Here is a 21,317-nt window from a genome sequence, read left to right as displayed (position 1 = left end):
GATCTCGCTCGGTGTATACCAATCTAAACATCGATGACGCAGTAAATTCTATGCGCGGGAGAGGGCGAGAGTGGTGGTCGATGGTGATTTCATGCTGGCGAGATGTGTTGCCTATGAAAATATGACCGAACCTCTCGTGCCGAAGCTTTTGGCATGTTGAGATGTAGTGCCTGAGGCGACGAAAATGTGGAAAGCAATAATGGGTGAAAAGTCTATGGGCTTTCATATCTCTCGCGAGATGTAGGAAACGGTTCAAAACTTTCGAGCTTTGTTTCTATAGGCGGGAGTGCTAATGCAGCAACCCACTGCTATGCAAAAGAACCTCTAATTTTAGATATAGTAAAACAATTTGGTATAATCTCTGACTTTCCGAACTATAGCTTGCACTCAGTTGTGCTGCCTCTGACCGAAGAAAGTTCGGAGAGCGAAGCTTAGAAGAGAGAGGGGGGATGACAATGGTGCAAGGTTATGTCATGCGGGTCCTATTCAACTGACTACATTGTCATTTGGGTCCCGTACCCTGTTAGTGGTATACTGTAGAAGATAATGGAAAGCCGGTACAATGACCAGAATCATCCTGGTAGTAATTTGCATATCATGTTTCGCACTATTTACATTATATTGAGTTGTTAATCTTTTTCCAAGAGTGAGTAGCTCTTTATAGACACACAAAATTTCGGCGGGTCGAACCCTAAACCTAAGTCTTGCTAACAGTTTGGAACAAAAGCAAAAAAAAAAAAGTTTGGAGCAAGGACCGTCTGATCGTTGCAACTCTCTCGATCCAGCCGTCGTCACTGGGGGAAGGTACCCATCTTCATTTGCTCGCCTCGCCGCCGCCACGCTCCTCCGTCCGCTCTCCGGCGCGGCGCAGCCGCCTCTGCCCGGCCACCTCGCTGCCCGCCGTACGTCCACCTCTCTCCTTCGCCTCCTAGCTGCCGTCTCCACCTTCCCTCTCTCTCGTTTCCCCCTTCCAGCGAGTGAACCACCAACCACGTAAGGGGGAGAGAGGGAGATGGTGCTGCGGCGGGCGGCGGTGGAGTCTCCTAAGAAGGTGGCGGCTCTCGTCGACCTGGTTAACCTGCCCACGGCGCTGCGGGAGTTCGCGGGGGGCCGTTCCCAGATGTCCCACCTCTCCTTCTTCCTTGGCGTCTGGTCACACATCAAGAACAACAACCTCCAGGTACATCCTTCCTAGGCAGCCCCACCTGCTTGTTTGGTCGCCTCGGAAGTTAATCACGTTAGGTTTAGTACTCGGAATTAGTTGAGCGTCCCTGTTATCACGGAAGATTTGGTACCCGCCCTTGAAATTCCGTTTCCATTTAGTCAGCAAGCTAGATGTTATTCTCTTGTTGCTGGTGAACTGCACGCATTTGATCCTACTCAGCTAGGATAGGAATTTGCCGAATAAGACATTCATATGACCAGCTCAGCTAATGGCCGCTGCTTAGTTGGATCAGAACCACCTGCAGTGTTAAGTCTGAGCTATAGCTCAGTGTTGGAGGATCTGTCGTTGTTTCTACTTTATGGGTATTGCTTCCCCTAGAGGCCTGCACATCCTTTTCAAGGCCGACTGTCCATTGTTCTCTTTGAGGTTTGAGCAGGCGCTTCTGTTTTTGTTGACTTCATATCTAACATGAAGAAGAAGACATCATCTCTCTCCATATATATCCAGGCCATGCGGTGATACTGTTAGTTGGGTGGCACCATTATTGCCATCAGTTGGACTTGAGCTACATTGCAGAAAGTAGTTGTGGCTCCATCTTCCATTTAGGTACCTGTTTTGAACAGTTTACACTAGAGAATCGCCAATAAAGTCATCTTGAGTTTGACACTTTGTTTGTAAGCCTAGATGCGGCACTGCTGCATTCTTGAAGGAGTTCTTCTGTCATGCTGTAATATATACTCCCTCTGTCCCAAAATATAGTGCGTATTAGACTTTCTGAAGTCAAACCTTGTAAACTTGATCAACTTTATAGAAAAACTTCTCAACATCTAGAATACCAAATCATTACCTTCAGATTATCATAAAATAAATTTTGGTATTGGACAGAGTGAGTATTAAATCTCATGGCTCTCTCAGCTATAAAACCAGGTTGAATCTTGGTGAATGGCAAGGGATAAATTAAAATTTTAAGGTCATAGCTTTGTTCGCGCAATTTTTTTTCCAGAAGAAACAGAAAACCTGTTTGCTTTGCCTGTTTCACCCCTGTCAGATTTTCATATGGATATGTGATTTCTACAAGTTGTTTACATTAAATTACTCTGATTTGCAGGACCCGACCAACAGGAACATTGTAAACTGTGATGAGAAGCTGAAAACTGTGCTGTTGGGCAGGTCTAAGGTGGAGCTCTCGGAACTCCCAATGCTTGTCAAGCTACATTTCCCAAAAGTTTTCAAGTCGTAAGAATAATAAACTGTCTTTTACGAAATTTCCATGCATGGTTGATGTGTAGACAATATATGAGTCTTCCTAACCCCTTCGGTACGTGTCTTTTTTTTTCTTTTCCAATTTTTAGTAGCTTCAGCTTGTGTTCAGATGAAGAAAAAACATGTAGTACCACATAGCTGCTTTCTGTCTTTCTCTTGGCATATTGTGTATTGAACTTAAACTGAATTTGGAAGGCGGCTATTGAATGCAGGCCTGAAATTGTTGGTTAGGTATTCCTATCTGCCCGGCAAGCTTTGTGGAGTTTGATGATGATAGCTTTCTCTTTCTTTTGCTTTTGTACGTGAGCAGTCGAGCTGTCATCCCTAACAACTAGGGTACTTCATTAAGTCTCATTAGAAGATACGATCAGGGCCTCCTTAACTTTGCTACTACCCAGAGTGAATGGGGTGATGGTACGCTTAAGCAGGTGATGCTATGCTAGATGTAGAAGAAAATGTGACATCCTTGTGCAGAAATGCAAGTCCTATGTTCATAAATAAAATTTATTAGCAATCAATTTCTGTGTGTGAATAAATAGAATTCATTGACCATAATGATAGCACTACTAATTTCTCTAGGCAGTGTGCGAAATTGTTGATATGAGCAAATCATGTTGGAAGTAGAGGTTTTTAAAAGAGTACAAACTGCCAAAAGAAAGAAAGGAAACACCTTGTTTCTCTAAATAAATAGTGTGTGGAATTTTTTGTATGAACAAAACATTATTGGAAGTAGAGATTCTGCCAAAAGAAAGAAAGAGAACACCTTGCAGGTTCAAGTTTTTGTACTTCAACTAGACGATTTCATGGGCAATGCATGTAATAGTAACTGAATTGTTTTGATAGGAGTAAGTCTCATAGTATCACCATGAAGATCGCGAAAAAAATCCCGAAGTATCCTTGATTTGTTGTTGGAGAAACTGTAATTTTCCTCAGAAAGAACATACTACTAGACTCTCAGTCCTCAGGTGCAGCCAGGCCGACGCTCCTATATCCATCACACGCAACAATCATCTCAACTCACTATGATTGACTTTAGATTCCACTATGAACTATATAGTGATGTATATAGACATATTTTAGAGTGTAGATTTACTCATTTGGCTTTGTATGTACTTCCTCCGTTTCAAAATAGATGACTCAACTTTGTACTAATTTTGTATTAAAGTTAGTACAAAGTTGAGTCATCTATTTTGGAACGGATGGAGTAGTTCATAGCGAAATCTTTTAAAAAAATTATATTTCTCTGTCCGAGAAAGCTTGTCTTCCATTAAGCTTTTTCGAACGGAGGGAGCGAGTATTTAGGAACGGAGGGAGTATATTCCAAAGCCAGCCTGAAGTCTGAGAATTGTTTTTTTTAGAGAAAGTCTGAGAATTGTTTGGTACATCAGATGTGAGCAGCAGCATCACATCAAAAACTCTCACAACGATATTTATATGGACTCGACTATTGTTTTTTTTCCGTCTTCGGATCATCTTATATTATAAAGCTGTCTTCTATAATAACATTACAAAACTGGCAAAAGGTTTCATTTACAGTCCATTGCGTACCACATGTACACATGGTCGATCGCCATGGATCAGTGTAACATGATGTCTCGTTTTCATAGAACATAAACACGCACACACAACATATACAGTCATCCCTCCATATATTGTCTACTCAACCGAGAAAACTGAACTGAAATTCAGAGAAATACATGAAGCGTGGTGTTCATGACTTTATCGGCAAGCATATTGTACATCCTCTCCGTGGGATGGATGGCGTCGAAGAAGACGTACTTGTCGGGGTTCGTGCATAGCAGCGAGGTGCTCAGGCTGCAGAAGTAGCCGGCCTCGAACATCCCCGTCCCGCAGCACCCTCGATCTGCGTTCTCAAAACCTGCGACATCATCATCAGAAATTAAATAAATTTGGACAGATAAAGTCACTACTACATGACCACTCAGAAATGTGAAAGGGGCTGCTAAGAGTCTAAGAATGTGTACAGTGAGAGAAACAAAAGTCTGAACGGACGTTAATTCAATGCATGATGATGCCACGCACTGTGCATGCAACAGGAGACAAGGCATGTGGCGCCCATGCCGTGCTTCTCGTTGCCGTGGTGCAGTGCTGTGCACTGTGCACCATTAATCGAAACGATCGAAGGGCGTGAATGCATCCTAGCTACTCACTCCTGTGCACCTGTGTGCTGGCTACGCAGAGAGCGAGCGAGCGAGCTCGGCCATGCATGCCAGAGTTGATCGGTTGTGCATGCATGGCCACGCCACGCGTACTATGCACGTACCGTAGTCGGAGGGCTTCCTGACGACGGCGTCGAGGACGTCGTAGGTGTCGGCGTAGACGAGGTGCAGGCCGGGGAGCTCCTTGTTGAGCTTGGGGACGACTGCCTGCTGCAGCTTGGCGTTGAAGCTCCGGGCGACGGCGTTGTACTCCTCGTTGCACTGCCCCGGGTCGCCGCGGTTGCCCATGCGCTCGGCGGGGAGGCAGCCCATGGGCGTGAGCCCCGTGAAGTCCATCTTCCTGCCGCCGAGCGCGTGCACGGCGCGGATGGACGACTCGGCGAGCCCCAGCAGGTACGCCTCGTACTCCGCCGCCGTGTACTGCATCCGGCGCTCCGGCAGGTTGTAGTAGTTCTCGATGAAGTCGTTGGTGCCGATGCTCCAGATGTAGAGCGCCTCGCGGATGATCTCCTCGCCCCGCGCGTCGCCCTTGGCCAGCTTAAGCCGCAGCTTGTACTCCTTGAAGTAGTCGAGCTGCTCCGCCATGGTGATCACGGACAGGATGCCGGCGGTGGCGTTGTCGAGGCCGGTGGAGGCGGACGCGAAGGAGACGCCCGCGGCGAGGTCGTCGATGGTGAGCGTGGTGTCGAGGTAGGCCGGGATGGAGGCCGGCAGGCCGAAGGCCTCGGAGATGAAGTCGGTGGCGAGGCGGCCGTTGGAGAAGCGGCCCGTGGGGTGGCCGTCCGCGAAGTCGAGCCCGTAGGGCCAGAAGTTGCTCCGCGCGATGGTCGGGATGAAGTTGTTGTTGCCCGTGTCCACCGAGGAGTCGCCGAACACGATGATCGCCGGCACCTTCCCGGCGGCCGCCACCGCCGGCCCCCCGCCGCCGCCGCCGCGCAGCACCAGGAGGAGGATCAGCCACGGCAGGCACCTGTGGAGCGACGACATTGATAGCTAGACTAGACAGGCCGATCGATCAATCTCGTTGGGAACGAACGAGCGATCTTTCTTTCTTGTTGCGAGCGTTTGGTGCAGGAGGTTGGTGTCTGCGTCGTCACGAGATTAAGGCGCCGAATGACCCTACTGTACCGAATATATGGACGCCTAAGCCTGACTGACTGGCTGCTCTATCGTATCGCGGGCGGCGACAGCATGTATATATGGTGGCACCGTGGTAGCGTGGTGTATGCGCGCGATGCCACGCCCGATGAGGCAACGCCCCCGAGAGCGATGTGCCGTTTTCAGGCCTTGAGGAGCTCGATAGGTTCAGCTGCATGTGAGGCGCTTAATTAATTCGGACCGCATTTAAATCGCTCGCCCGTTCGTTCCTCTGTGCGTGCCTTGCCTTCATGGAAAAGCGCGCGCGAGCAGAAGCAGCTGATGTATGTAGTAAAATGGCGCCGCTGCCCCTGCTTGCTGTACCACTACAATATTTATGGCCTCCCATTCTCATTTGCTTCCTACTTCCAAGGTCTCGATTCTTTTGACGTGCTAGTACTCACTCCCGTGTATTCCGTGGTTACAGTGTAGAGATACACCGTAGAATCACGTACTCGGAAGAGAGAGTAGTATGCTGTACAAAAAAAAAGCAGTATGCTGTACATCCGTAGTAGTATTCCCTTCCTCCTGCTGCATAGGGTGCCTAGTGAAAAGAGAGTAGCACCTTCAGGAAATCAGGATGAAATAGTTTCTTCAGGTTGAAAAAACAGACTTTCCAGAGTTCATCACCACATCAGGTGAGTCAACCCACGGTGCCTTGTGTCTCTCCAATGCGCGGAGAGGCATTTTCATTTTTCCATTAGTATTGATCTAGGCCGAGGCGGGACTGGCGTCGGTCCTATTCGGAGACGAGGTTGGTGAATTTAACGCGCCAACATCCCCGTGGGAGGAGCATGTCGCGTCTGCTCGCTGAAGCTATTGCAGTCCTTGATGGAGCCACACGCCTGAGGATTCCAGTCCAGTCGTGCAGACGTGGAAAGAGGCACTTTCCTTCGCTCGGGATCGGAAAGTATCCCCAATCTTAGCAGAGATCAAGGGGCTCAGTAGAGGTTTTCTTGCTTTTATTTAGAATAGACTTGACTCTGTCACATCTTGATTTGTGCTAATCAGGCATCCTATGAGGATCGCCTTGGAATGTGGGTGGGTACACCACCTAATAGCCTGCTGACTTGCATAATTCATGATTGTAAATCCACTCACCATGGACTAAAATAAAAGAGTTCTTGTTCTATCTGCAAGAAAAATTAAGGCCACCAATTGGGTTTAAATATGAAATTCAGACGAACACGACAAGCCAAGGCTTCGCTGAAAAAAAAATCGGGCAACTGTCGGCACGGGGCTGCCGCTGCATATTAGGAAGCGTGGCAAGCCCAATGTCTCGATGGCGATAGGAGTGGCAGTCTGGCTGCAAAATCGCGTGGTCTGCCAACAAGTGCGGTTAAGTAAGCGCAACGTTTGTTGATGGAGAAGCTGGGTCTTATTGTGTCGGAGGAGGAGACCTCACAAGACAGCCTCAAGCTATATGCGGCTTTGTTCAAGGACCTGCTGCCGCCGGAGCAGATCGTTGCTCTTGCTGTGTTGTTCGCATCCAATTGCCGGAGGAGCTCATCATGGTGGAGGCGGGGCTGTGAATCCACAGTCGTGTATCGGTGGTTCCCGTGGGCTTGGCTTATGTTAGAAATCAACGCACACTTCTTAGTGTGGAATGTGCGCGGTGTTAATAACCCGGCGCGATGGGCAGTGGTCCATGACGTGACTAGGGAAGCCGCTGCATCCGTAGTTGCTATGGTGGAATCCAAGCTTGATATTGTAACCTCACAACTCTTGATGAGAATTCTCGGTTTGGAGCACGGTGACTTTATTGCATTGCCGGGGGTGGGCACGGCCGGGGGCATCATCGTGGCCTGGCGTGCGAGGGATGTTAAGGTCCTTGCAACCGGGGTGGATACATTCTCTGTGTCCATATTGCTAGAGTTGTCGAATGGGGATAGTTGGTGGCTCTCTGTGGTGTATGGCCCCACGGATGAGAGATTGAGACATGATTTTCTTCAAGAGCTTAGGCTCCCGCGGGCAAGTTGTGTATGGTCATGGTGCATCGCGGGAAGATTTCAACATCACCTTGAACGCGGAGAATACAAACAATGTACGTATCAACCGACTTGCAATGATGGATTCAGGCAGTTGGTTAATAACCTTGAGCTCTCTGAGGTGCCTCTCATTGGTCGGCGTTTCACGTGGAACAATGAGCGTTAGAGCCCCACGCTCGTCAAGTTGGATCGTTGGTTTCACTCGCTCGAGTGGGAGGAAGCGCATCCTCATAGTTTGCTGGTGGCTCAGGCTACGCCCATGCCGGACCATTGTCCAGTGGTGTTGAGCACTAATGTTTGCATCCTCGCTCAATGGCGGTTCTAATTCCAAAGTTTTTGGACCAAACTTCCGGGTTTCATGGCAGAGGTGGAGAGGGCTTGGACTGCTCCCGTGTTTGGGATCGAGAAGATGGTGGTTCTTTAAAAAAGCTTGCTACAGTGGCTAAAGGTCTCAACCGATGGAGTGCCTTTTTGGTGGATAACATTCGCGAGCAGCTTATGTTGGACAACGAGATTATGCTGAGGCTAGACTAGAGACAAGATGAGAGAGATCTCAGCACCCAGGAAAGATGGTCCAGGGCTAATCTCAAGCTGAAGTGCTTGGGCTTGGCATCATTGCAGCACACTATCGCCCGTCAAAAATTGTGCATAAAAAATCTGAATGAGGGGGATGCGTGGCCAAGAGGCATCGTCGCAAGATCATGTTGAAGCCGCGAAGGGCACGGTTCTTTGCACAGATTAGGAGGGTATGGAACAAATGGCCTACGACCACTTCGTGCAGATCCTCGGGATAGTGGAGGAGAAGGATTACTTGATCAACTTTGCCGAGCTAGATCTAACCACAAAGGATATTTCGGACCTAGAAGAGGCAGTGATGTAGGACGAAGTGTGGGAGGTTGTAAAATCCTTGCTGGCGGATAGGGCCGCGGGCCCGGATGGGTTCACGGTGCAGTTTTACGAAGTGTCCTGGGATATCATTAAGGTGGATGTAGTGGATGTTGGGGAATATAGCAGAAATTCAAAATTTTCTACGCATCACCAAGATCAATCTATGGAGTAATCTAGCAACGAGGGGAATGAGAGTGCATCTACATACCCTTGTAGATCGCGATGTGGAAGCGTTGCAAGAACGCGGATGAGGGAGTCGTACTCGTAGCGATTCAGATCGCTGTTGATTCCGATCTGAGCACCGAAGAACGGTGCCTCCGCGTTCAACACACGTGCAACCCGGTGACGTCTCACACGCCTTGATCCAGCAAGGAGAGAGGGAGAGGTTGGGGAAGACTCCATCCAGCAGCAGCACGACGGCGTGGTGGTGATGGAGGAGCGTGGCAATCCCGCAGGGCTTCGCCAAGCACCGCGGGAGAGGAGGAGGAGGGAGAGGGGTAGGGCTGCGCCGAAAGAGAGACGTTCTTATGTGTTGGGCAGCCCCTAGACCTCAACTATATATAGGGGGGATGGGGCTGCGCCCCCTCTAGGGTTCCCACCCCAAGGGGGGGCGGCCAGCCCTAGATCCCATCCAAGGGGTGCGGCCAAGGGGAGGAGAGGGGGGGGGCGCCACTAGGGTGGGCCTTAAGGCCCATCTGGACCTAGGGTTTGCCCCCTCCCACTCTCCCATGCGCCTTGGGCCTTGGTGGGGGGGCGCACCAGCCCACCTGGGGCTGATCCCCTCCCACACTTGGCCCACGCAGCCTCCTGGGGCTGGTGGCCCCACTTGGTGGACCCCCGGGACCCTCCCGGTGGTCCCGGTACATTACCGATATCACCCGAAACTTTTCCGGTGACCAAAACAGGACTTCCCATATATAAATCTTTACCTCCGGACCATTCCGGAACTCCTCGTGACGTCCGGGATCTCATCCGGGACTCCGAACAACATTCGGTAACCACGTATATCTTTTCCCTATAACCCTAGCGTCATCGAACCTTAAGTGTGTAGACCCTACGGGTTCGGGAACCATGCAGACATGACCGAGACGTTCTCCGGTCAATAACCAACAGCGGGATCTGGATACCCATGTTGGCTCCCACATGTTCCACGATGATCTCATCGGATGAACCACGATGTCGGGGATTCAATCAATCCCGTATACAATTCCCTTTGTCTATCGGTATGTTACTTGCCCGAGATTCGATCGTCGGTATTCCTATACCTTGTTCAATCTCGTTACTGGCAAGTCTCTTTACTCGTTCCATAACTCACATCATCCCGTGATCAACTCCTTGGTCACATTGTGCACATTATGATGATGTCCTACCGAGTGGGCCCAGAGATACCTCTCCGTTTACACAGAGTGACAAATCCCAGTCTCGATTCGTGCCAACCCAACAGACACTTTCGGAGATACCTGTAGTGCACCTTTATAGCCACCCAGTTACGTTGTGACGTTTGGTACACCCAAAGCATTCCTACGGTATCCAAGAGTTGCACAATCTCATGGTCTAAGGAAATGATACTTGACATTAGAAAAGCTCTAAGCAAACGAACTACACGATCTTTGTGCTAGGCTTAGGATTGGGTCTTGTCCATCACATCATTCTCCTAATGATGTGATCCCGTTATCAACGACATCCAATGTCCATGGTCAGGAAACCGTAACCATCTATTGATCAACGAGCTAGTCAACTAGAGCTTACTAGGGACATGGTGTTGTCTATGTATCCACACATGTATCTGAGTTTCCTATCAATACAATTCTAGCATGGATAATAAACGATTATCATGAACAAGGAAATATAATAATAACCTATTTATTATTGCCTCTAGGGCATATTTCCAACAGTCTCCCACTTGCACTAGAGTCAATAATCTAGTCCACATCACTATGTGATTAACACTCATAGGTCACATCACCATGTGACCAACATCCAAAGAGTTTACTAGAGTCAACAATCTAGTTCACATCATTATGTGATTAACACTCAATGAGTTCTGGTTTGATCATGTTATGCTTGTGAGAGAGGTTATTAGTCAACGGGTCTGAACCTTTCAGATCCGTGTGTGCTTTACGAATATCTATGTCATCTTGTGGATGCTACCACGCGCTATTTGGAGCCATTTCAAATAATTGCTCTACTATACGATTCCGGTTTACTACTCAGAGTCATCCGGATTAGTGTCAAAGTTCGCATCGACGTAACCCTTTACGACGAACTCCTTTTCACCTCCATAATCGAGAAAATTCCTTAGTCCACTAGATACTAAGGATAAGTTCGACCGCTATCATGTGATCCATTCCCGGATCACTATTGTACCCCTTGACCTACTCATGGCAAGGCACACTCCATGTGCGGTACACAGCATAGCATACTATAGAGCCTACGTCTGAAGCATAGGGGACGACCTTCGTCCTTTCTCTCTCTTCTGCTGTGGTCAGGTCTTGAGTCTTACTCAATACTCACACCTTGTAACACAGCCAAGAACTCCTTCTTTGCTGATCTATTTTGAACTCTTTCAAAATCATGCCAAGTGTGCGTTCTTTGAAAGTATCATCAGGCATCTTGATCTATCTCTATAGATCTTGATGCCCAATATGTAAGCAGCTTTATCCAGGTCTTCCTTTGAAAAACTCCTTTCAAACAACCCTTTATGCTTTCCAGAAATTTTACATCATTTCGGATCAACAATATGTCATTCACATATACTTATCAGAAATGTTGTAGCGCTCCCACTCACTTTATTGTAAATACAAGTTTCTAACAAACTTTGTATAAACCCAAAAACTTTGATCACTCCATCAAAGCGTATATTCTGACTCCGAGATGCTTGCTCTTAGTCCATGGAAGGATCGCTGGAGCTAGCATACCTTTTAGCATCCTTAGGATCGACAAAACCTTTCTGATTGTATCTCATACAACCTTTCCTTACGAAAACTGGTAAGGAAACTTGTTTTGACATCCATCTGCTAGATTTCATAAATGCATCTAATGCTAACATGATTCCGACGGACTTTAAGCATCGCTACGGATGAGAAAATCTCATCGTAGTCAACTCCTTGAACTTGTGGAAATACTCTTTGCCACAAGTCGAGCTTCATAGACGGTAAAATTACCGTCCACGTCCGTCTTCTTCTCAAGGATCCATTTATCTCGGATTTCATGGCTTCTAACCATTTGTCGGAATATGGGCCCACCATCGCTTCTCCATAGCTCGTAGGTTCAGTATTATCCAACATCATGATATCTCAGACAGGATCACGTACCACTCTGAAGTAGCACGCATCCTCGTCGTCCTACGAGGTTTGGTGGTGACTTGATCCGAAGTTTCATGATCACTATCATAAGCTTCCACTTCAATTGGTATAGGTGCCATAGGAACAACTTCCTGTGCCCTGCTACACACTAGTTGAAATGACGGTTCAACAACCTTATCAAGTCTCCACCATCCTCCCACTCAATTCTTTCGAGAGAAACTTTTCCTCGAGACAGGACTCGTTTCTAGAAACAATTACTTTTGCTTCCAGATCTGAAATAGGAGGTATACCCAACTGTTTTTAGGTATTCTATGAAGATGTATTTATCCGCTTTGGGTTCAAGCTTATCAGCCTGAAACCTTTTCACATAAGCTTCGCAGCCCCAAACTTTTAAGAAACGACAACTTAGGTTTCTCTAAACGGTGTCGTCTCAACGGAATTGCGTGGTGCCCCTTTTAAAGTGAATGCGGTTGTCTCTAATGCCTAACCCATAAACGATAGTGGTAATTCGATAAGAGACATCATGGTATGCACCATATCCAATAGGGTGCAGTTATGATGTTCGGACACACCATCACACTATGGTGTTCCAGGCGGTATTAATTGTGAAACACTTTCCACAATGTCTTAATTGTGTGCCAAACTCGTAACTCAGATACTCATCTCTATGATCATATCACAGACATTTTATCCTCTTGTCACGACGATCTTCAACTTCACTCTGAAATTACTTGAACCTTTCAATAATTCAGACTTGTGTTTCATCAAGTAAATACACTCAGCATCTACTCAAATCATCTGTGAAGTAAGAACATAACGATATCCACTGCATGCCTCAGCACTCATTGGACTGCATACATCAAAATGTATTACTTCCAATAAGTTGCTCTCTTGTTCCATCTTACTGAAAATGAGGCCTTTCAGTCATCTTGCCCATGTGGTATGATTTACATGTCTCAAGTGATTCAAAATCAAGTGAGTCCAAACAATCCATCTGCATGGAGTTTCTTCATGCATATATACCAATAGACATGGTTCGCATGTCTCAATCTTTTCAAAAACGAGTGAGTTCAAAGATCCATCTACATGGAGCTTCTTCATGCATTTTATCACAATATGACTCAAATAGCAGTGCCACAAGTATGTGGTACTATCATTACTTTTGGCATGAACATGTGTATCACTACGATCGAGATTCAATGAACCATTTATTTTTAGGTGCAAGACCATTGAAGATATTATTCAAATAAAAAGAGTAACCATTATTCTCCTTAAATGAATGACCGTATTGCGATAAACATAATCCAATCATGTTTATGCTCAACGCAAACACCAATCTCGATGGTAGAGGGAGCATGCGATGCTTGATCACATCAACCTTGGAAACACTTCCAACACACATCGTCATCTCACCTTTAGCTAGTCTCCGTTTATTCCGCAGCTTTTATTTCGAGTTACTAACACTTAGCAACCGAACCGGTATCTAATACCCTGGTGCTGCTAGGAGTACTAGTAAAGTACACATTCATATAACGTATATCCAATATACTTCTGTCGACCTTGCCTGCCTTCTCATCTACCAAGTATCTAGGGTAGTACCGCTTCAGTGACCGTTCCCCTCATTACAGAAGCACTTAGTCTCGGGTTTGGGTTCAACCTTGGGATTCTTCACTAGAGCAGCAAATGATTTGCTGTTTCATGAAGTATCCCTTTTGCCCTTGCCCTTCTAGAAACTAGTGGTTTTACTAACCATCAACAATTGATGCTCCTTCTTGATTTCTACTTTCGCGGTGTCAAACATCGCGAATAGCTCAAGGATCATCATATCTATCCCTGATATGTTATAGTTCATCACGAAGCTCTACTAGCTTGGTGGCAGTGACTATAGAGAACCATCACTATCTCATCTGGGAGATTAACTCCCACTTGATTCAAGTGATTGTAGTACTCAGACAATCTGAGCACATGCTCAACGATTGAGCTTTTCTCCCTTAGTTTGCAGGCTTAAGAAACTTATCAGAGGTCTCATACCTCTTGACGTGGGCACTAGTCCGAAATCCCAATTTCAGTCTTCGGAACATCTCATATGTTGTGCGACGTTTCAAAAACCGTCTTTGGTGCCACAATTCTAAACCGTTAGCATTACGCACTGAACTATCACGTAGTCATCAAAACGTGTATGTCAGATGTTCCGCAACATCTACAGACGACGCTGAGGTTCAGCACACCGAGCGGTGCATCAAGGACATAAGCCTTCTGTGCAGCAATGAGGACAATCCTCAGTTCACGGACCCAGTCCGCATAATTGCTACTACCAACTTTCAACTAAATTTTCTCTAGGAACATATCTTAAATAGTAGAACTAAAGCGCAAGCTATGACATAATTTGCAAAGACCTTTTTGACTATGTTCATGATAATGAAGTTCATCTGATTATGAACTCCCACTCAGATAGACATCCCTCTAGTCATCTAAGTGATACATGATCCGAGTCAAACTAGGCCGTGTCCGATCATCACGTGAGACGGACTAGTCATCATCGGTGAACATCTCCATGTTGATCGTATCTACTATACGACTCATGTTCGATCTTTCGATCTCTTGTGTTCCGAGGCCATGTCTGTACATGCTAGGCTCGTCAAGTCAACCTAAGTGTTTTGCATGTGTTCCGAGGCCATGTCTGTACATGCTAGGCTCGTCAACACCCGTTGTATTCGAACGTTAGAATCTATCACACCCGATCATCACGTGGTGCTTCGAAACAACGAACCTTCGCAACGGTGCACAGTTAGGGGAAACACTTTCTTGAAATTATTATAAGGAATCATCTTACTTACTACCGTCGTTCTAAGCAAATAAGATGCATATACATGATAAACATCACATGCAATCAAATAGTGACATGATATGGCCAATATCATTTTGCTCCTTTGATCTCCATCTTCGGGGCACCATGATCATCTTTGTCACCGGCATGACACCATGATCTCCATCATTGTGTCTTCATGAAGTTGTCACGCCAACGATTACTTCTACTTCTATGGCTAACGCGCTTAGCAATAAAGTAAAGTAATTTACATGGCGTTATTCAATGACACGCAGGTCATACAAAAATAAAGACAACTCCTATGGCTCCTGCCGGTTGTCATACTCATCGACTTGCAAGTCGTGATTCCTATTACAAGAATATGATCAATCTCATACATCACATATATCATTCATCACATCTTCTGGCCATATCACATCACATAGCACATGCTGCAAAAACAAGTTAGACGTCCTCTAATTGTTGTTGCAAGTTTTTTACGTGGCTTGTAGGTTTCTAGCAAGAACGTTTCTTACCTATGTAAAACCACAACGTGATATGCCAATTTCTATTTGCCCTTCATAAGGACCCTTTTCGTCGAATCCGTTCCGACTAAAGTGGGAGAGACAGACACCCGCTAGCCACCTTATGCAACTAGTGCATGTCAGTCGGTGGAACCTGTCTCACGTAAGCGTACGTGTAAGGTCGGTCCGGGCCGCTTCATCCCACAATGCCGCCGAAACAAGATAAGACTAGTAGCGGCAAGAAGAATTGGAAACATCGACGCCCACAACTACTTTGTGTTCTACTCGTGCATAGAAACTACGCATAGACCTAGCTCATGATGCCACTGTTGGGGAACGTAGCAGAAATTCAAAATTTTCTACGCATCACCAAGATCAATCTATGGAGTAATCTAGCAACGAGGGGAAGGAGAGTGCATCTACACACCCTTGTAGATCGCGATGCGGAAGCGTTGCAAGAACGCGGATGAGGGAGTCGTACTCGTAGCGATTCAGATCGCGGTTGATTCCGATCTGAGCACCGAAGAACGGTGCCTCCGCGTTCAACACACGTGCAGCCCGGTGACGTCTCCCACGCCTTGATCCAGCAAGGAGAGAGGGAGAGGTTGGGGAAGTCTCCATCCAGCAGCAGCACGACGGCGTGGTGGTGATGGAGGAGCGTGGCAATCCCGCAGGGCTTCGCCAAGCACCGCGGGAGAGGAGGAGGAGGGAGAGGGGTAGGGCTGCGCCGAAAGAGAGACGTTCTTATGTGTTGGGCAGCCCCTAGACCTCAACTATATATAGGGGGGGATGGGGCTATGCCCCCTCTAGGGTTCCCACCCCAAGGGGGGGCGGCCAGCCCTAGATCCCATCCAAGGGGTGCGGCCAAGGGGAGGAGAGGGGGGGGGGGCGCCACTAGGGTGGGCCTTAAGGTCCATCTGGACCTAGGGTTTGCCCCCTCCCACTCTCCCATGCGCCTTGGGCCTTGGTGGGGGGGCGCACCAGCCCACCTGGGGCTGGTCCCCTCCCACACTTGGCCCACGCAGCCTCCTGGGGCTGGTGGCCCCACTTGGTGGACCCCCGGGACCCTCCCGGTGGTCCCGGTACATTACCGATATCACCCGAAACTTTTCCGGTGACCAAAACAGGACTTCCCATATATAAATCTTTACCTCCGGACCATTCCGGAACTCCTCGTGACGTCCGGGATCTCATCCGGGACTCCGAACAACATTCGGTAACCACGTATATCTTTTCCCTATAACCCTAGCGTCATCGAACCTTAAGTGTGTAGACCCTACGGGTTCGGGAACCATGCAGACATGACCGAGACGTTCTCCGGTCAATAACCAACAGCGGGATCTGGATACCCATGTTGGCTCCCACATGTTCCACGATGATCTCATCGGATGAACCACGATGTCGGGGATTCAATCAATCCCGTATACAATTCCCTTTGTCTATCGGTATGTTACTTGCCCGAGATTCGATCGTCGGTATTCCTATACCTTGTTCAATCTCGTTACCGGCAAGTCTCTTTACTCGTTCCGTAACTCACATCATCCCGTGATCAACTCCTTGGTCACATTGTGCACATTATGATGATGTCCTACCGAGTGGGCCCAGAGATACCTCTCCGTTTACACGGAGTGACAAATCCCAGTCTCGGTTCGTGCCAACCCAACAGACACTTTCGGAGATACCTGTAGTGCACCTTTATAGCCACCCAGTTACGTTGTGATGTTTGGTACACCCAAAGCATTCCTACGGTATCCGGGAGTTGCACAATCTCATGGTCTAAGGAAATGATACTTGACATTAGAAAAGCTCTGAGCAAACGAACTACACGATCTTTGTGCTAGGCTTAGGATTGGGTCTTGTCCATCACATCATTCTCCTAATGATGTGATCCCGTTATCAACGACATCCAATGTCATGGTCAGGAAACCGTAACCATCTATTGATCAATGAGCTAGTCAACTAGAGGCTTACTAGGGACATGGTGTTGTCTATGTATCCACACATGTATCTGAGTTTCCTATCAATACAATTCTAGCATGGATAATAAACGATTATCATGAACAAGGAAATATAATAATAACCTATTTATTATTGCCTCTAGGGCATATTTCCAACAGTGGAGGCTATACAACAATTCTTCTATGAAGACAATCAAAGCTTTGAGCTTCTAAAGGAGGTGCTCATCATCTTACTACCAAATAAAGGAGTGGTGGACATTGGCGACTATCGCCCGATTAGCCTCTTGTATAGCTGGCGAATAAATTATGTGGATTGGTGGGTCACAACCAAAGTGCATTCATAGTCGAAAGAATTATATATGATAATTTCACATTGGTCCATCAGATAGTCAAGACTCTACACAGAAAAAGGTGCCATCATTATTCCTCAAGTTTGATGTGGCGAAGGCCTTTGAATCTCTCGCATGGACATTCCTTCTGGAGGTGCTTGCCCATCATGGGTTAGGTCCCTGGTGGAGGTACCGGATTGCCTCACTACTAACTTCTGCGTCAACACGAGTTCTCATAAATGGAAGGCCGGGAGAGAAAATTTGGCATCCAAGAGGTCTAAGGCAAGGAGATCCAATCTCCCCGATGCTTTTTATACTAGTGATGGACGTTCTCAGCGCAATGATCCGGAAGGTTGAACAACAGAGTCTGTTGGCTGCAATGGCCAATGTGGGGGTGAGACACCGGCTATCCCTTTATGCCGATGATGTGGTACACTTTGCTCGGCCGCCTGTGAGCGAGGTAGTCGTGATCAAAGAGGTGTTTCAGATTTTTGGATAAGCCTCGGGATTACAAGTGAATATGCAAAAGAGCTCCATCATTCCCATCCGGCGCACGCCTTCAATGGTGGACAGTGTGGTGCCTAACTTGCTATGCACGATTACTTCATTCCCATGTAAGTACTTGGGATTGCCGCTTGCACCACATAATCTCAAAAAAGAGGAGCTGCAATAGCACATTGATCAACTAGTTGCATCTTTGGCAGCGCGGGCTGCTAATGGAAGTTGGGAGGATAGTCCTTAATAATTCCGTGCTGACGACCACAACGATATATTGTATGCTATACATGGATATCTGATGACCCACAAGTATAGGGGGTCAATCACAGTCCCTTCGATAAGTAAGAGTGCCGAACCCAACGAGGAGTAGAAGGAACCAATAAGTGGTTTTCAGTAAGGTAATCTCTGCAAGTGTTGTAAGATAGTTGTAACAGATAGTTTGATAGTAAAACAAGCAGTAGCAAGTAACCAAAGTAGCAAGGTGCAGCAAAGTGGTCCAGTCCTTATTATTGCTAAGGACAAGCCGGAAGTACTTCTTATAGCGACTAAAGAGCTCTCGAGGACACATGGGAATTCATCTAGTTACTTTAACATGTTACATTGATTCACGTTCATTGCTTTGATAAGTTGTTATGTGGGTGGACCGGTGCTAAGAGCTGTTGTTACTTGAACAAACAACCTACTTATGATTACCCTCTCCATGCAAGTATCCACAAATACAAGAGAGTAATTAAGATAAATCTAACCATAGCATTAAACAAAATGATCCAAATAAGCCCCTTACAGAATGGCTCGTAAACTGAGGTTTAGGTTTCTATCACTCCCGCAACCATCATCTACAAACTAATCCCACAATGCCTTCCCCTAGGACCAAACATGGTGAAGTGTCATGTAGCCGACGTTCACACGACACCACTAGAGGAAGAACAACATAACATAGCATCAAAACATTGAATGAATACCAACTTCACATAATTACTTATAACATGACTTCTCCCATGTCCACGAGAACAAACAGAACTACTCACAAAGCATGATTATGTTCATGATCAAAGGAGATAAGTAAGTGATTAACAATCTGAACATATAACCTTACACCAAGTAAACCAACTAGCATCAACTACAAGATGTAATCAACACTACTAGTGTAACGCCCACGATGCGGCTATATCTCCCACGTGTCGAGGAACGACTTAGAGGCATAACCGCATAGTGGTTTTGTCGCAAGAAGGGTCATATTCACACAATCCCATGTAATGAACAAGAATGGGATAAAGAGTTGGCTTACAATCGCCACTTCACACAATACATAAATATAATTCATACATCATCCAAAATACACACATAGACCGACTACGGTCAAGATCCAAATGAAAATAAGACAACCCCAAATGCTAGATCCCCGATCGTCCCAACTGGGCTCCACTACTGATCATCAGGAAAAGACACATAGTAACGACCACGTTCCTCATCGAACTCCCACTTGAGATCGATCCCATCATCTGCACTGGCATCGTCAGCACCTGCAACTGTTTGGGTAGAATCTGTGAGTCACGAGGACTCAGCAATCTCACACCCACGAGATCAAGACTATTTAAGCTTATAGGAAAGGATGGTGTAATGAGGTGGAGCTGCAGCGGCAATAAGCATATATGGTGGCTAACATACGCAAAAGAGAGCGAGAAGAGAAGCAACGGAACGGTCGTCATCTAGAAATGATCAAGAAGTGATCCTGAACTCCTACTTACGTCATTCATAACTCAAACCGTGTTCACTTCCCGGACTCCGCCGAGAAGAGACCATCACGGCTACACACACGGTTGATGTATTTTAAATGGGTCAAGTGACAAGTTCTCTACAACCGGACATTAACAAATTCCCATCTGCCTCATAACCGCGGGCACGGCTTTCGAAAGATAATACCCTGCAGGGGTCTCCCAACTTAGCCCATCATAAGCTCTCACGGTCAACGAAGGATAAACCTTCTCCCGGAAAGACCCGATCAGTCTCGGAATCCCGGTTTACAAGACATTTCGACAATGGTAAAACAAGACCAGCAAAGCCACCCGAATGTGCCGACAAATCCCGATAGGAGCTGCACATATCTCGTTCTCAGGGCACACCGGATGGGCAAGACGTCGGGTTGGCATAGACCCTGGTTGCCCAGGGGGCGCCGGACATCGCCCAGTTTGGGCCAGCACTCGAAGGAGCACTGGTCCGGGGGTTTAAAATAAAGATGACCCTCGGGCTCGCAAAAACCCGGGGGAAAAGGCTAGGTGGCAAATGGTAAAACCAAGGTTGGGTCTTGCTGGAGGAGTTTTATTCAAGGCGAACTGTCAAGGGGGTCCCATAAATCACCCGACCGCGTAAGGAACGCAAACTCAAGGAACATAATCCCGGTATAACAGAAACTAGGGCGGCAAGAGTGGAACAAAACACCAGGCATAAGGCCGAGCCTTCCACCCTTTACCAAATATATAGATGCATTAATTAAATAAGAGATATTGTGATATCCTAACATATCCATGTTCCGACATGGAACAAACTTCAACTTCTCCTGCAACTAGCAACGCTATAAGAGGGGCTGAGCAAAAGCGGTAACATAGCCAAACAACGATTTGCTAGGAAAGGATGGTTAGAGGCTGACATGGCAAAATGGGAGACATGATATAGCAAGTGATAGGTAGCGCAGCATGCCAATAGAGCGAACAACTAGCAAAGCAAAGATAGAAGTGATTTCGAGGGGTGGTCATCTTGCCTGCAAGGTTCTCAGAGTTGTCGAAAGCTCGATCCTCGTAAGCGTACTCAACAGGTTCCTCGTTCACGAAATCGTCTCCCGGCTCTACCCAAGACAAGAACAAAGCAAAGAAACCACAATCAATCACGAGAAATGCACAAGCAACATGATGCAAAACAGGTATGATATGCAAGATATGATATGCGATGCATATGCGTGCTCCGGAGGGAAAATGATGAACAAGGCAGTAACTTGACAAACCAAGCATTCCACTGGAAAGATGAGATGATTTCGGTCGAAATCGATATAAAGATCACCGGAAATGGATGTACGGTTTGCAAATGGCAAACAAAACAAGAATGACACGAATCTGCGATTAACAGCATGATAGCACTTAAAATGCAGTAAGTGACAATGCTACAGCACTTCAACATAGCAACAAAGCATATGGCAGTAATCTACAGGAGATGCTTGAAAAAAGATGAACACTGAGCTACGGCTAGTTCACAACATAACAAGCTCAAACAAGCATGGCAAAA

At 46.8% G+C, this 21,317-nt stretch overlaps 2 protein-coding genes across 2 annotated transcripts; one reads left to right on the top strand and one right to left on the bottom strand.

The window, feature by feature from the left end:
- Positions 1-702: 702 nt before the first annotated feature.
- LOC123120765 (uncharacterized) lies at positions 703-2,666 on the top strand. The gene is made up of 2 exons (XM_044540757.1): positions 703-1,180; positions 2,274-2,666. The coding sequence occupies exons 1-2, from the start codon at positions 1,013-1,015 to the stop codon at positions 2,403-2,405; spliced, it is 300 nt and encodes a 99-aa protein (XP_044396692.1). The 5' UTR covers positions 703-1,012; the 3' UTR covers positions 2,406-2,666.
- Positions 2,667-3,875: 1,209 nt separating this feature from the next.
- On the bottom strand, positions 3,876-5,892 carry LOC123120764 (GDSL esterase/lipase At2g04570). Its single transcript, XM_044540756.1, has 2 exons — positions 4,713-5,892; positions 3,876-4,307 (listed from the first exon to the last, which is right to left on the bottom strand). The coding sequence occupies exons 1-2, from the start codon at positions 5,593-5,595 to the stop codon at positions 4,114-4,116; spliced, it is 1,077 nt and encodes a 358-aa protein (XP_044396691.1). The 5' UTR covers positions 5,596-5,892; the 3' UTR covers positions 3,876-4,113.
- Between the last annotated feature and the right edge of the window lie 15,425 nt (positions 5,893-21,317).

Source organism: Triticum aestivum, chromosome 5D (assembly GCF_018294505.1).
Source record: "Triticum aestivum cultivar Chinese Spring chromosome 5D, IWGSC CS RefSeq v2.1, whole genome shotgun sequence".
NCBI classification, from domain to species: Eukaryota; Viridiplantae; Streptophyta; class Magnoliopsida; order Poales; family Poaceae; genus Triticum; species Triticum aestivum.
The sequence above is the reverse complement of the archived record's forward strand: the minus strand, read 5'-3'. Positions and strand labels throughout refer to the sequence as shown.

Bases quoted from the DNA above. Each gene is read 5' to 3' on its own strand.
- LOC123120765 (XM_044540757.1), top strand. From the start codon at position 1,013: ATGGTGCTGCGGCGGGCGGCGGTGGAGTCTCCTAAGAAGGTGGCGGCT. The intron at 1,181-2,273 runs GTACATCCTTCC...TCTGATTTGCAG, and splicing joins TCAAGAACAACAACCTCCAG to GACCCGACCAACAGGAACAT.
- LOC123120764 (XM_044540756.1), bottom strand. From the start codon at position 5,595: ATGTCGTCGCTCCACAGGTGCCTGCCGTGGCTGATCCTCCTCCTGGTG. The intron at 4,308-4,712 runs GTACGTGCATAG...ATGATGTCGCAG, and splicing joins CAGGAAGCCCTCCGACTACG to GTTTTGAGAACGCAGATCGA.